The 16,534-nt window shown below is 37.1% G+C and overlaps 1 protein-coding gene across 5 annotated transcripts in view; it reads right to left on the bottom strand.

The window, feature by feature from the left end:
- Positions 1-8,819: 8,819 nt before the first annotated feature.
- STAG2 (stromal antigen 2) overlaps positions 8,820-16,534 on the bottom strand; it is a 143,216-nt gene continuing 135,501 nt past the window's right edge. For all 5 annotated transcript variants that reach the window (XM_044235382.1, XM_044235378.1, XM_044235380.1 and 2 more), the window contains 2 exons: positions 15,554-15,631; positions 8,820-10,750 (listed from right to left, as the gene is read on the bottom strand). In XM_044235382.1, the coding sequence (XP_044091317.1) occupies positions 10,727-10,750; positions 15,554-15,631 (102 nt within the window). In that variant the 3' untranslated portion in view covers positions 8,820-10,726. The remainder of the gene's footprint in view (positions 10,751-15,553; positions 15,632-16,534) is intronic.

Below are 16,534 nucleotides of genomic sequence, written 5' to 3' on the forward strand. Positions count from 1 at the left end.
GGGGAAGCCGGCTTCCAGCTGAGCAGAGAGCCTGATGAGGGGCTCAATCCCGGGACCTTGGGATCATGACGTAAGCTAAAGGCAGAGGCTTAACCCACTGAGCCACTCAGGTGCCCCGAGCATGCCACTCTTGATCTCAGGGTCATGTGTTCAAGCCCCATGTTGGGCATAAAGCTCATTAAAAAAAAAAAAAAGACAAATGACAAACTGGGAGAAAATATTTGCAACATGTATCCTAGATAAAGGACAAATGATTTTAAAATCTAAGGAACTCTTTAAAATTGAGTGGAAGGGGCGCCTGGGTGGCTCAGTGGGTCAAAGCCTCTGCCTTCGGCTCAGGTCATGATCCCAGGATTCTGGGATCAAGCCCCACATCAGACTCTCTGCTCTGCAGGGAGCCTGCTTCTCCATCTCTCTCTGCCTGCCTCTCTGCCTACTTGTGATCTCTCTCTGCCAAATAGATAAATAAATACATCTTTAAAAAATAAAATAAGGGGCGCCTGGGTGGCTCAGTGGGTTAAGCCGCTGCCTTCGGCTCGGGTCATGATCTCAGGGTCCTGGGATCGAGTCCCGCATCGGGCTCTCTGCTCGGCAGGGAGCCTGCTTCCTCCTCTCTCTCTCTGCCTGCCTCTCTGCCTACTTGTGATCTTTCTCTGTCAAATAAATAAATAAAATCTTTAAAAAAAAAAAGACATTTAAAAAATAAAATAAAATAAAATTGAGTGGAAAACATGGGGCACCTGGGTAGCTCAGTCAGTTAAGCATCTGCCTTTGGCTTGGGTCATGATCCCAGGGTCCTGGAATCAAGTCCTGTGTCAAGCTCCCTGCTCAGTGGGGAGTCCATTTCTCTCTCTCTGCCCCTCTGCCCCGCCTGCTCATGCTCACACTCAGTCTCTCTCTCAAATAAATAAATAAAATCTTTTTAAAATAAGTAAATAAATAAAAATAAAATTAAGTGTAAAACACAAACAAGCCTGATAATACATAAACAAAAGACGTAAGACAATTCACAATAAAAGATGTAAAAAGGGCACTTAAACAATAAAAATATTCAACTGCACTTCCATAAAAGGAATGCAAATTGATGGGGTCGCTGGATGGCTCAGTTGGTTAGTCTTCTGACACTTGATTTCAGCTCAGGTCATAATCTTTGGGTCATGGGATCCAGCCCCGAGTGGGGCTCTGTGCTCAGCAGGGAGTCTGCTTGGGATTCATTCCCTCTCTCTTTGCCCCTCCCCCCACTTATGTGCTCGCACTCTCTCTAAAATAAAGTTTAAAAAAATGCAAACTGAAATTACACTGAGATACCATTTCTCAGCGATCAGATTGTCAAAATTTAAAAAGTAAGACAAGATAGGAGCACCTGGGTGGCTCAGTCAGTTAAGCGTCTGCCTTCAACTCAGGTCATGATCCCAGCATCCTGGAATCAAGTCCTGTGTCAGGCTCCCTGCTCAGTGGGGAGCCTGCTTCTCCCTCTGCCTACTGCTCCCCAGGTTGTGTGCTCTCTCTCTCTGACAAATAAATAAAATCTTAAAAAAAAAAAGACAAGACAGTTGGTGAAGCTTTGGAGAAATAGGCACTTGTATATTCAGTACCATATGGTGGTGAATGCGAATAGATACAAACCTTAGGAAGAGAATTTGGCAATATTTAACCTAAATACACAGGCATTTACCATTTGATTTACTTGTTTGTTTTAAAGCTTTCTTTAAAAAAAAGATTTTATTTATTTATTTGACAGAGAGAACACAAGCCAGGGAGGGGCAGAAGGCTCCCAGGGAGCGTGATATGGAGAAGTGTGCATATGTATGTGTATATGGATGGGTATTTCCCAACTCTGTCATCTAAGATGGCCTCTAGAAGCAATCACAACTCAGTACCAATGAACACGTGTAGATCCTATATTCTGGTTTCTAAAGACCATTCTCCAATAAAAGGAACTGGGGCTGCTTGGAAAAATGGCTGATTCCAAGGGTGAGCAGGGGAATACAAAAGGAGCCTGGAATATCTTGTGGTATCAGAAAGTAATGAAACAATCAAAGAATTATGAGAACATATCAAAAGATAAACAAAAACTTGAAAAAAAAAAGAGGAGGGGAGCCTGAGTGGTGCAGTCACTTGGGCATTTGACTCTTGGTTTGGGCTTGGGTCATGATTTCGGGGTCCTGTCACTTAGCCTTGCAGCCAGCTCTGTGCTAAGTGCAAAGTCTGTTTGAGATAATCTCTTCCTCTACCTCTACCCCTCCCGCTTGTGCTCTTTCTAACATAAATGAATAAATCTTGAAAGAAAGGAAGAAAGAGAACATAAGACACAGGAGCCAGTTTGAAAGGACTCCCATTGGCCAAATCTGGGACAAATTGATCAACGAAATACTATTAATGAATTATAACCATAGATTAAAATAAATATTGCTGAGTCCATACTGATATAAATAAATAGTAATAACTGATTAAGACAAGAAAGTTGATGAGTTATAGAGTATTTACATGGACTCAAAGTATCTCCCCACAAAGTACTTATTAAATACAAGGCAAAAAAAATAGCAACTTCACAGTGGAGAAACCCAGCATCATCTCAACCAAGTAATCGAAGTTAAATCACCAGTACAGGGACAAATCAACATCATGTGCCTCCTGATACGATGCACTGAGAACACATTATTTCTGTAGTACTCCTCCTAAAAGTGGGTAAGCCCAAGTCTATCTAATCATGAGGAAATATTAGACAAGCCCAAACTGAGGGACATTCCATAAAACAACTGGCCTGTACTCTTCAAATATGTCCATGTTATAAAAGACAAAGACTGGCGATATTTCTGGATTAACAGAGACTGAAGAGACATGATAATTACATGTAATATGTCATCACGAATTATTTCTTGGACTAGATATTTTTATTCTCTTGATATAAAGAACATTAATTGGACACTAGGAAATTTTTAAATAAAATCTGCAGATTAAATGATAGTGTTGTGTCAATGTTAGTTTCTTGATTTTGTTAATTGTACTGTGGTTATGTAAGTGAATATCCTTGGTATTTTAGGAAATACATATTACTTAGAGCTAACAGGGCATAGTGTCCACAGCATTATTAAACCTTTCAGGAAAAAAATGTGTGCATATTGAAAGAGAATGATAAAATATGGTAAAATGTTAACACTTAAAAATATGGACACATGGTTTACAAGACTTCTATGTACTAATTCTTGCAACGTTTCTAGAAGTCTGACATTATTTCAAAATAAGTAAATGTAATATATAAAACATAGGCAAAAAAACCTATAAATATTGGACTCTATTAAGTGATATGCCTCCTAAACAAAATAGTTGTAAAAAATGACAGAACTTTCCACTGTCAGCCCAGAATACCAGAGAAGAGGAGCAACACCCTAACCTAGATCAGCTACCTTGGACTGCAGAAGGGCAGAGAAAAGCCTCTCTTATGTAAGCAACTGTATATAAGCCATTGTCAGGTCTTGTAACAGCAGTGTAGTCTACATCAACTAATACAGATCAAGTACCTGCAAGAGGAGAATGCTTCCAAACAAAATAAACTATTTGTCATTGCCCATGGGTGGCCATGGATAATGGACAAGAAAAAACTGCCAGGAGGAGGATAAGGAAGACAAAAGAAAAGGAAACCCCATCCAGAGAACAGAACCAGAAGTCTTCACAATTTCTGTCTAGCTGGTTTCCTATGAACCAAGTGACTGCTACATTTCCCATCCTTCTGTTTTCTGAATGTGAGTCCCTGTAGTCATTCAGTCCATGCTTCACATTTCTATACTGGGTGTCAGAGGGTATCTGTCAGTATTTGGACCTGATGGAGAAGACTGGACTTGGAGCTGCATGTAGTAACTGGGATAGGACGTTAGGTATGTCCTAAGGACTTCAAGTATGTCCTAAGAATGGCAGGATGGATATACGGGGATGGCAAAAGGGAAAAGACTGAGGGAGAGACGGCCAGTGGTCTGCGAGAATGAGTTCTTTCCTTTGCCCTGGGCATATGACTAAGGTACATTCCCCCAAACCCCTGCAAAGTTAGATGTAGCCATATAACTGAATTCACTTCAAAGGAATGTGAACAAAAGTGATAGATACCACTTTCAGGCCTGGCCCATGAAAACCTCCCAAACACACTCCTCCATGATCTTTGGCCACCTCCAGTGGGCTAGAATGGTGAGGACGAACGACTCTGGGAGACAGGTGTTAAAGATGGCAGAGCTGCTCCCCATTAGCCAGTGTTTCTCAACAACTATGCAGAGAAAAGGTACCTGCCAATTTGGAAGAGCCGACCTGAATTGCTATCAGAAGGAGAAATAAATAAATGTATTAAGTCACGGAATCGTTATGAAGTCTCCTCTTACAACAGCTTAGCCTTCTGCATACAGAGGCTCTGAGGCTCTCAAAGCATGCAATTCTGAATAAAAGGACTTTGAAGGTGCTAAAATCCCGAGAACATGTCGGATAAACCTTTAAACGCTATGGAAGGGCTGGTTAAAATGTGTCTATACTTACACCAAGACTTGGTACAAAGGACCCAAGAGATTTAGAGTCAGAAACTGTGAATCTGACCCAAACAGGTTTTGGCAGGCATTAAATTGAATGCCATGCTCTGCTCCAAGCTTAATTTTAACACCCCATCCAATCTTCTCAACTCACTACCAAAACCATTTGCAAAGGAGGGGAAGATGATGAAATTGGTTGTTCCACTAACACAGGAAGCCAGGAAATTACTAGGCAATTTCCATGTGGCATAAGCCAGACTCTGACAGCCATGGAGGTTAGCACAGTTACAAGTTCAGTTACTCTTGTGCAGGCTTTGGGAAAGCCCCATGGGAACACCCTTCTGTTGGTTCCCTGTGATGGCAGCTGGAAAAAGGGCATCCCCAGAACTCCACCAAAAGGGCGCAACATTCAACCTGCCATCCATGGGTTAGCATGGGGCAGAGGGAAAAACTGTGATTTGGAGGACAAAACTAGTTCTACAGATAGGTTAGAGAGAATAATACTGGTAAGAAAAATTGGCAAAATGCAGGTCATTGGAACACTGAAGTGTTTTGATGGAGTGGTAGGAATGAAGGCCAGATTGGAGCGTATATACAAGAAAGGATGGCAAAGAGAGGAATCCAGGCAGCAAAGGGAGAGAAACAGAGCAGTGGCTAGAGGGAGAGGTTTAGTCAGGGGAATGTTTTTCCCCCTAGTTCTAAGGATGAAAGATGTTTTTATGTTGCTAGGAATGATTGAGGGGAAAATTAATAATGCAGGGGAGGCAAGAAGGGGAATCCAGTGTCTCATATACAGCAACAGCTTATCCACCTACAAAAAGGAAACGTAGTATGTAATACTAGAGGCAAGTAAGTCGGTACATTTACTAGCACAAAGATGAAGGGAGGTGGTTAAAAGCATGGACTGTGAAGTCAGATGACGTGGGTTCAGATCAAGGCTCCATCACTTATGAGTTACGTACACTTAGGCAAGTTGATTTAACATGGGCATCAGTATCTTAATCTGTAAAATGTGTATACTATTAACTATAAATTCAGAGCAAGAATTAACTATCGGTGAAGTACTTTGAAGTGTTCAGCACACAGTTAACACCCAACAAATACTGGATATTTCTTCAAAATTACTTACAATTTCGCTACAAGTACTGTGAAATTATTTAAAAACTAGCTTACCAAAGATTCTTTAGAATATACTTCTCATGCCTAAGATGGCAGAGGGTAAATAAGATAAATTCAAAAATAAGTAAACTTACTGTAGCTGACTTTTTTTTTTTAGGAGCAAGCAAGTGCACAGGGAGGGGACTGAGGGGCACAGGGAAAGGAAGAGAATCTTAAGCAGGCTCCACACCCAGCACTGAGCGCAATGCAATGCAGGGCTCAACCTTACCTCCTGAGCCAAAACGAAGTCGGATGCTTACACAAATGAGCCACCCAGGTGCCCTGTTGACCTTTCATGCTTGCACTATCAGCCCCAAAACTGACTTCAATTGAGCAACCTACTTTTCAAGAATTTACAACTCATTTTTAATACAACCACACAACTGGTGAATTGTAGGAAAAGTACTGTATTTCTCAATGGTAGAATAAGCCCAATGTGACTCAAAGATCCATTTTAGTAAACCAATCAATTTATTATAACTCATAAATGTACCCTACTATGACTATGGACATTTGCCAATTCTAAGGATATTGCATGTAACACTTCAATTACCAAAGGTGCCAAGTTGTGAACACACTTTTTCATTTTTTAAAGCTGATGTAAGGAGGTAGATGGCCAACTATCTTCCAGTTTTGCCCCATCCACCCTGAACAGTTACTGAATAGTTCTTACATCCATGACAGTTGTTTATGCTGTGGCCCTTGCCTGGAATTCTCAGCCTTGGTTATACCTTTCACCTAGCCCACTTCTCAGCTTTTAAAATTCAACTCAAGTAGTAGCTTTATTCCTAGAGCCAAAAGGTGGAACAATCCAGATGTCCATCAACTACTGAATACATAAACTGCAGACACAGACAACATGGATAAATCTCAAAAACATAAACTTTGCAAAAAAATACATATTGTGTAACTCCATTTATATCAAGTTCTAGAATAACCAAATTTGATCTATGGTGGAAAGAAAACAGTTGTTGCCTCTAGAAGGGATGGAAGCAGGGATTGATTGGTAAAGAACATAGAGGAACTTCCTGGATTGATGGTAATGTTCATTACCTTTGATAGGGATTTGGGTTAAACAGCTGTTAAGCATTTATTAAAACTTGGCAAATATGTATGCATAGTATTTCATCACGTATGAATTACACATCAAAAGAAAAAGTGGTAAACAAGTATTTAACTCCTTACTATGACAGGCACACTAAATACTTAAATGGTGGACCCATGTTTGCAATTTTGAAATAAAAAAAAATTTAAGTAGGTTCCACACCCAGTGTGAAGCCCAACACAAGGCTTGAACTCACAACCCTCAGATCAAGACCTGAGCTGAAATCAAGAAGTCGGGATGCTTAACTGACTGAGCCACCCAGAGGCCTCTACTTTGAAATAAACTCTAAAAATGAGACCTATTGATAGATGGGTATGTGGTAAAGCAAATTCACTGTAAAATTCAGCATTGCTGTGTGAAAACCGACATAATAAAATGCTGGGGAAACGAAACCTAAAGTGACCACCTTACAGGAACACTTCTCCCAGAGCACACCCAGTTAGTGCCACCCTCTTCTGGGGTCCCAGAACACCCAATAAAAACATTGACTGTACTTCATTTTGTTAGTTTTGCATCTACATCCCAATCCCCCAGAACCATAAAAAACTTAAGTCTGTCTTATTGGTCTTTGCTTAGCAACACGAGGCCACGTACATAGTAGACAGCTGAGACCTGCTGAAGTGATAGTGAACTTCATCACCTAGTTTTCTCATAAACAAAGGCCTTGTACTTCATTGGCTCTTTTTCTTTGGCTGAGTCATTACAACTACTAGAACAATCTATCTGACCTAGAACTCACTCATGTGAATCCTTTTAAGTTCCCGTAAGGGAGGATATTGAAGGCTATTGAGGCAGGATATTGAAGACCTCTCTTCTGGGTTATTCTCTTCTTTCCCAGTCACTTTAAAGACTATCAACTGGTAACTATTCATGGGCTCAGGGCTCAGATTTAATTTATACTCTCTACAGAAGCCAACTGGGTAGCGTATTAAGGACAATGTTGCTTCACACCACTCAGTTCTATAGCCAGCTGGATTCCACAAAGATGCCCCATTTCCTCACCATGGCACAATGAATAATGTGCCATTCTATCTTTATGCAATTATCTATTATCCTTATGTATCAGTTTCAATCCCTCTTGGGACTTACTGCAGCCAGACTTTCTGAACTTAAATGTCAACTCCCATCACTCACTAGCCATATATCCCTCGCCCAAGAGATTTTAACTTCTTTGTGCTTCATTTTCCTCACTGCCTCCTCATTTAGAAAAAGGTGGTGGGGTGGCAGATGGGGAGATGATAATAACAACTTGTATCACCTACTGTCATGACGTTTAATAAGTTACTGCATGTACACTGCTTAAAACAGTCCCCCAGCTATTAACTATCATTTAATATGCTTACTTCGGAATCACCAATGACAGAAGACTGGTCTTATTATAATATGATGTAACAACTAGACTAACCAATGTGCTAGTTTTACAGTGATATGAAGCCTTTTCTAAGAGTACAATGTAAATCTTGACACGTTGAATAGTTTTTTTTTTAAGTCAATTAGAAAGTTCTTTTTCCAAAAGTTGCCTTTCACTCACCTCCAAGCATGAGCCCCTTGTCTAAGGGAGGTTTTACACACACACACACACACACACACACACACACACACACACACACTCTCATTCTCTAGCTCAGCACACACTGTTAATTTTCTTAACACTCCTTACAAGTTTAATTATTTTATTTTTTAGTCCACTAGATCTGTGAGGGAGGAACCTTATCTATCTTGTTCACTGTCAGATCTCTAACACATGTCTAGAACATAGCAGGCATTCAAATGTATCCTGGATGAACAATGCAGACGTTTTAACGAGTTTTTAACCCACGCCAGATACAAACTGGAGCAATAATGGTTGCAGGCTTCTATTTTAAAGACTGCCCAATTAGGGATTCAGTCTCATTTAAAAATACATGATTCATTAAACATGTAAAATGGCAATGTTTTCTATAAATTATCCCCACCCAAACACGTTAAAAGCTGTGATAAGAAATATGTTTTCTAAACCATTCATAGCCACCCTCCTCCTTTAATTATAAAAGATAAAACATACAACATGCTGTAGGTTTATTTTTATTCAAAAAGTTACTGTCTCAAGACATAAATACAAATCAGAAAACAGTACAATTAGGACAATAGAATGTGGAGGACAACAGGTTAGAGTAATATATAAAACATTTTTAGCTGGTTGAAAACAAAGCTGTAAGAACTGCTTTCACAAAGAAGTACTCCTTTCAAGAGTGAGGAAAAAAAAATCAACTTAGGTTTAAAATCATATATACAGTCCTCTCAGCAGTTCTAGTAAATGCAGTGGTGTGAAAAACAACATAGGCAGTACTTTTTGCACATAACAATATTCGTAGATGGAAAATCTGTTAGACAAGTCTCGTTTCATTTGTTATTAACCATGATTTAATAAAACAATTGTATTGTATCATGATCTTTTAGCTAACCTATGGTTTTTGGCTACCACAGCCCAATGCTTGTTGATTTCTGACTCTAAGAACTGAAAGCCTTTTGGTATTCACCCATCTGAAGATATTCTCGTATTGCAAGCATATTAAGGCATGGAATGATTAAAATAATATACCTCAAGAACTGAGAGACGACTGACAAAAAGATAGATATACATGTAATATAAGTTAATATTTTGTTTTAAACGATGTCTAGCTGCCTAAGCTTCGCAAAATGAGTTGATGTCAAAATGGCAAGTAGCCACTTTCTGTTTTAAACTAATTTATTTGTGAAAGGACATAAAATGAAGTTTAAAGCTTAGCTTTCAAAGAATATTATGGGTTATGAATTCTATTATCCCATCTAATTTACATACAGAGGAAATGTACTGTAACCTGTTAGAAGTATCTTTAACCTGAAGACTGCTTGCAAAGACAGATAGATAAAACAATATAAAATACAAATTTAAAAATCATTTTAAAGCATGAACACTCATGCTTTTCTATTTTTAAACATTGTTAAACTTTCAATATATTTCTGAAACCTCATAATTTTAAGTTGGAATTTAAAAGTAAGAAAAAACTAAACAAACTGCGCAATTATAAAATCAGCACCAATTTATATATATATATAATTTTATTTAAAATTTAGATCCCTATTCCCACACTCTAATAAGCTGTATAATTTTTGTTTAGAATTTTTCTGCAAACATACTACAATAAGCTTCTTTTATTTGGAGACAAAATACAGTGGCACTACTGGAAGGAATATCACAACATTACATTTTTATCTTAAAGGACAAGCAAACTTTCAGGGTTGATAATGGGATAAGCATGTTTGAGACTGGTTACCTTCTGGCAGTTCACTGCATCTGGATTATTTCTGAAAAGTATAGAGAAGCTCTTGGATTTTAAAAATATCTTAAAATACATTTTAGATGAAAAAATTGTAAAAGTTCTGCTTATAAGTTTACTTTTCTCCACAATTACAATATTTAAAAGAAAGCTTTGTTGATTGATGTTTTAAGCATTTAAATTTAGAATGCTAAAAACAATTCTATCCTATAATTTCAGGGCAGGGGAATAAATTCATCCTTAACTTTGTTTCTTGGATGTAAACAGAAATCCAGCAGAGGTCATCATTACTTAGTACACCCAGTAAATAAATGTGAGAGGATTCATGTCTGTACCAAATGCCTCTTTAGATTGTTATATTTTCTTTAAAAAAAGCATGAAATAATTGATTCAAAAGCCAACTAACAGCGCATAAATAAAATATTTACTTTCTAAGAAAAACTGTAGCTTATCATCAAACTGTTTACTTGTCCTTTACTTTTTTCAGGCAAACAAAACTGCCCCTCAATGCACTTGATCTTGGTAAGCATAAGCATGTCATATTCTCCTTAGAGAAAAATCTGTACAGAATTTCACTGTATCTACCACACTTTATTTTAAAACTTCCTCTTCCACTTAGAAAATGACTTCACCACAGATTTAATTGAGTACTGGTATTAAAACATTGACACCCCAAGAACCTAATGAAAGAGAAAAAAAAAATCCTTGTTAAAATTATCATTCATTTCTTTGTAAAACGCATCTGTAAATGTTACATTAATATTTGTTAACATGAAGTTTAATAATGTTAATAAAACCACTCTGAAAAATGCCCCTCCCTTCAGATACATAATTCTAAAATTAAAATTACCATGAATATATAATGAAGTAACAATATCAGGCCTAATCAAGATGTTACTTACCTCACAAATACAACTAAGAGCGGGGACCATGTCTCATTTTTATGTTTATTCATACTCCTGATGCCTAGATAATGCCCTAAACCCAGCTACTCAACATTTGTTGAATGAACAAATGTATGTGCTTCTTTCACATATACTTCGGGCACAGGGTCAATGGAAAGAGCTTAACAATGTCTTGCAAACTTGGTCATCTACCCTGTGGAGTGGGTATAGCTTTTTAAAAGGCATTTGAACATGTAGACCAAAAATATCCAAGAACAATACAAGTATGTAGAAAATTCAGAAAATCTAGCCTGAGTGAATAAAGAGAACTGTAAATTTTAAGAATTTAAATAAGGTGAAATCTGGGCAAAGTAACATATACTGATGACTTTTTATACCACTCCTTTTGGTAAAAGAAGGATAAAATCTAAAAATTATCTGCTATTCAACTAAAATTCTAGCACTTACTATGCTAAGTAATATCTTAAAATAATATAATGAGCTAGTAAAAAATGATTATAAAACCAGAGGTTAATGAGCTAAGTAAGATTAGGAATGCAAAGCGCCTTTATTTGTAAATGAGGTCTCTAAAAGTCACAGAACTCAGAAATTGTTCTGATCTGAAGGAAGTGAGTATTTTCAGACCAGGAAACAAGTATCTATCTGATTACTTAACAATTCATTACAAGGAGGTTGCAAAGTGTTTGGAATGCCCAGTAATAAGAACAGAGAGGATTAATGTGCCCCACTTCTTACCTGTCATTCACCAAAACCACCACTACTCACCCCTTGTTCTCCCCTACCCTCCAATAAAGTGCAGGGGCCTCCCTTTTTGGTTAGAGTCAGAGATTAGATGCTTAGAAAATATTTCCACCAAAGAAGCCTAGATGATGTTTAAAGGTCCCTTCTAGCCATAATACTCTGTGACTCTGGGTAAGGGAAAGTCTGGTGATGAATCAAAGGATATAATCTTAGCTGGCAACTCTTAGTGTAGAGTGTGGCATGAAGATAAACTTTTCAGAGTGCCTAACCAGAAATCATATCAACAGTTTTTTTTCCTGTTTTTTTGTACAGACTAGGTTATAAGTAGATTCTTCTACTAGAACATAAAATTAGCTCCACTAGACTAACCCCTTCTTTCACCAAGTTTATAAGACAGATAATTCTAATATGAGAATCGCAACACAACATAGAAGAATGACGTCAATGACAATTTCTGTGCTAATAAACTACACCTGTTTCTGGTGTTAAAAAGTATAAGGTATAAAAAGTATAAATAGTAAGCTTTTGTGTGTTGTGGCAATACTGACCCACTAGAAGCAGAAAGTAAAGACTGCTTTAAAATGTATAAATAGTACAAATAGCAAGTATAAATATTTAAAAAGTATAAATAGCAAGCTTTAGTGTGTTGTGGCAATTCTGACCCACTAGAAGCAGAAAGTGAAGATTGCCACAAATAAACCAATATTGTTTCCAAATAAAACTCACTAAAACATAAATCTACTATCTTGTGCATATGTAGTAACCCAAAATTGAGCTGCTCGGAGTTCTTACACTACCACTTCTGAATCATGTGGATATCATGTTCCAAGTATATTTAGATTTAGTAATAACTTAGAGCATCTATACTAGGATGTTTTGGGTTATTTCACTTAGAACTAGAGAATCTTAGAACTGGGTATAAAAGGATTTAAGTCCCAATTTTGTTATTGTTTTGATGACTCACATATCACAGGCTTGAGTAAAAACAGATGTAGACTACTGCTTAAAGATAAACGATTTTTACATTTAAAAATGTCCGTCATTCTATTTCTTAAGTTACTGTTGAGACAATAGGTAAAGTCTGATATATATTTTAAAATAAACTAGTATTAAGTTAAATATATATTAACCAATAAATATAAAGTAAGTACATACATATGGTCAAAGAGATCTAAAGATACCCGAACCTTCAAAGATTATTGGCACTCAGTTATGTGACTGCTGCCATCATGTGGTAATACTATAAAACTACAGGAATAGATGCGTGTGTTTATTTTCCTAATTTTAATAGAAGCAGCTACACTACTATCATCTTAGTTATAACATAACATAAAAAATCTATAACAAGTAATTATTAGGCTCCTATCTTTGGCCTCACTCAGATTGTAGTTTTCCTTAAATGCTATCAAAAATACACACACAATTTACATACACAATTTACACTGCTGTTTCATTATTTTAGAAATCTGAAGAACACCTTTTTGCACATCTAGTAAGGGACTAAGGAAACAAATGCCTCAAGCTTTCCTGACTTTAGGTGACCACATGAAAAAATAAAGAGATCTCTAACTGTTCTTATCAATGCTGACTACAGTTAATCATTTTGATTTCTAAATTACTTTTCTTGGTGTTTCTTATAAATGAGGTCTGATTTTAGTTCTGGAAAGTACAACAGCAGAGACAGCATGAAATTTTTAAGTAAAAAAGGAACTTGGATCAAATTACTATTCTGACACTAGACTCGTAAAACTGAACAAGTCAACGAACCACTTCTTCAGTCCCAAGTGTGCTTGAGTATAAAAGTGAGATCCTTTCTCACAAGGTTGCTGAGAGGATCAACTAAATCATGCCTAGCACAGCATCAGGCACATTAATCTCTCACATACTAGCTTCCATCCTTTCATTTCAAGGAGACAGTCAAGGTGAACTAGAATACAAACTCCTGCAGGGCAGGGAGAGCACCGAACTGATTTCAGCACTAAATTCCAGCTCAATAAATTGTCGAATTAATATATCCCATCATAGCTGCTTGAAAAGATTCTTTTACTCCCCATCAGTCACGACCTTCACTTTTTTTTTTAACGAACCAGAAGATACATACTCCTAGATTATCAGGGAACCATATACTTCAACATGCATGTAAACTATAGACTTATATGAGTAGGCCTAGATCACTTATGCTACTGAGAGTATGGACTGCAGATAAGAATTGACAGCACTTGTTAAGATGCAGAATCTCAGGCCACACTCCAGACTTACTGAAGCAGAATCTTTAATAAGATCTCCAGATGATTCATGGGCACATCCAGAGACTGAGAAACACTTACTTACAGGATCTCAGGGTGGCTTATCCAAAGATTCCTACACCTGCTATCCTACGAAATAGTGCCTTCTGACTCAAACATTATTTATAGAATAAATAATTAACAGAATATGTTGGTGTGAGTTAGTCTGTCAAAATTTTTCGAAGAACTATCTGAAAGCAGATTATGAGGTGAGGAAGGGCAAGGAGAGAATAGTAGAAATTGGGGCGTGGGAGGCAAGCCTCAGCCGACGGTCACCAAAGGTAGCAGGTGTTAGGAGGAAGGAGCAGAAATAGGTAGACACTAGAAAGTGAGATGGAAGGGGACTTAACTGGTTTATTCATTTGACAAATAAAACTAAACACCTATTATGCTAGGCAAAACTCAAAATGAATAAAATCATCACTGCCTGGTACTCAGCTTACTGAGCAAAATGTAGTATCTATTTCACTGCACAGATCTGGTAATTATCAAAATAAAAATGTACACGATGTGTTATGAGAGCCAAGAATAAAGCATCTATCTGGAGGGGTCAGCAAAAAGTTTACAGAGAGTATCAGAATTATTAAAGGATGAATTCACTAGGATGAAAAGGAAAGGGACAATTCTGGCAGAGAGAAAAGCTTATTCAAAGTGATGGTGTCATGAAAGAGTTTAGTATGTCTAAGAGGAACATTAAGACTTGATATGGTTGGAGAGCAAGATGCATATAAGGAAAAAGCCAAGATTAACAGGCAAAGGACCAAGAACACAAAAGTCTTTGTTCACCACACTGAGAACCCACAATTTTTTCTTAATGGTAATGGCGAAAAAATCAGTGGAAGACCTAAAACTATGAGGGACAGAACCAGATCTGCATTTTAGAAAGATGACCCCAAAAGAGTTTTAAAGGAGTGCTGTAGCAGCAAGATCAGGCTAACAAATAAATCTAAATGCCTACTATGCTAGGCAGTACTCAAAATGAATAAAATCATCACTGCCTGGCTACTGCAACAGGCCAATTAAAAACTGAGGACAATTTATACCAAGGCATTGTCAGGGACAATACAGCAGTGGGAACAGACAGGAGAGGTACTTAAGAAACAGAACTGACAATACCTAATAATAACCAGTAATCTCAATTACCTTCTCTTTATTATCAAACCTTTATTCAAGTTCTATTTTTTATCATGTCTTCGTATTATGATTTCTCATTCATCCTATCCATCCATAAATGCCAAGGAAATCTTTCTGAAACACAATTCTGATCATGCCACTCCCTCATTCAAACTCAAGCTTACAGGAAAAGTCCAAATTCCTTAACATAACACTCAAGTTCCAGTTGGCCAGGGATTCAAAGGCACTTTTAATCTGTCATCTCCACTGAATCACCCCTCCCATCCTCCTGAAAGCCCTCCTGCTGCCTGACTCCTTTTCTCCTGTCCAATTGTTTTTAACCACTCTCAAAGTGCTGCCCCAGCTCTTCAATCTCAAATTTAGGGATTGCCTGTACTTTTGATTTTGCAATCCTGGGGTACATTTAAATTGAACGTACTGATTCATCCATAATTGAAGCTGGATCAAAGAAATCAGGTTTCAGTTCTGTTCTTTCTCGTCTGTTCTTTGATGGTGGCTAAGGAAAAAAAAAAGGGGGGGGGGAGTTGACAATCGCTATTATCTATAAACCAGACAGCAGCTGAAAATATTAAAATTATTAAGTCTTCATGTGGCATATGTAACCATGCAAGTATACTTTACAATATTTTAAATACTTTACATTAAAACTACAGAATGCATAAAAATACAAAAAGCAAATCATTCACAGGAAATTATTCTGAAAGATGAAAACTAGAAAACTCATTTTTATTTTACTCTAAAAATGCCATTCTCATTTTCCTTTAAAGGTGCCAATTACACTACTCTGAAGAGAAGCCATATTTAATTATTTCTTCCTTTTAAGAAGAATACAGCAAGGTACACTATGAAGTACAATCAGAAGACCTAGCTTATATTAAGTCTCAGCTTTACTGCTGCTTCTTAGTTTTGTCTCCGTGGACAGGCTGTCTTAAGTTTCAATATCCTTCACCCTCCTAACCTACTTCACTAAGTTGAATGATATATGTGGCAAGATGAAATATGCAGAAGCATTTCATGTATCTGATAAAACCTTATTCATATATATATTTAATATGGAAATTTGTCTCAATAATATGGTAATATCAAGTTACTCATGTATTGTTTTGATAATGGCAAATAAATGGAAAATAAGGTGGATATGATACCTCGTATAAGAGAAAGCAAAATATATACTTTATATAGTCCTAAATTAATATGAAAATCTACCATCTTAAACTAAGAGTTAACACCCTCTTCAACCCTACCCTCTCTTCAATCCCTTCTCATATACCAAAATATCTGGCAACTATTTTATTTAATCTTTTTTGCAAAACTTACTTTTCATGGCAGGTATTTCCTTGAATTCCAACTTAATTTCCAAAGGATCTTAAACGAAAATCTGACCGAAATTATTAAAGTT

This window comes from Neovison vison, chromosome X (genome assembly GCF_020171115.1).
Source record: "Neovison vison isolate M4711 chromosome X, ASM_NN_V1, whole genome shotgun sequence".
NCBI classification, from domain to species: Eukaryota; Metazoa; Chordata; class Mammalia; order Carnivora; family Mustelidae; genus Neogale; species Neogale vison.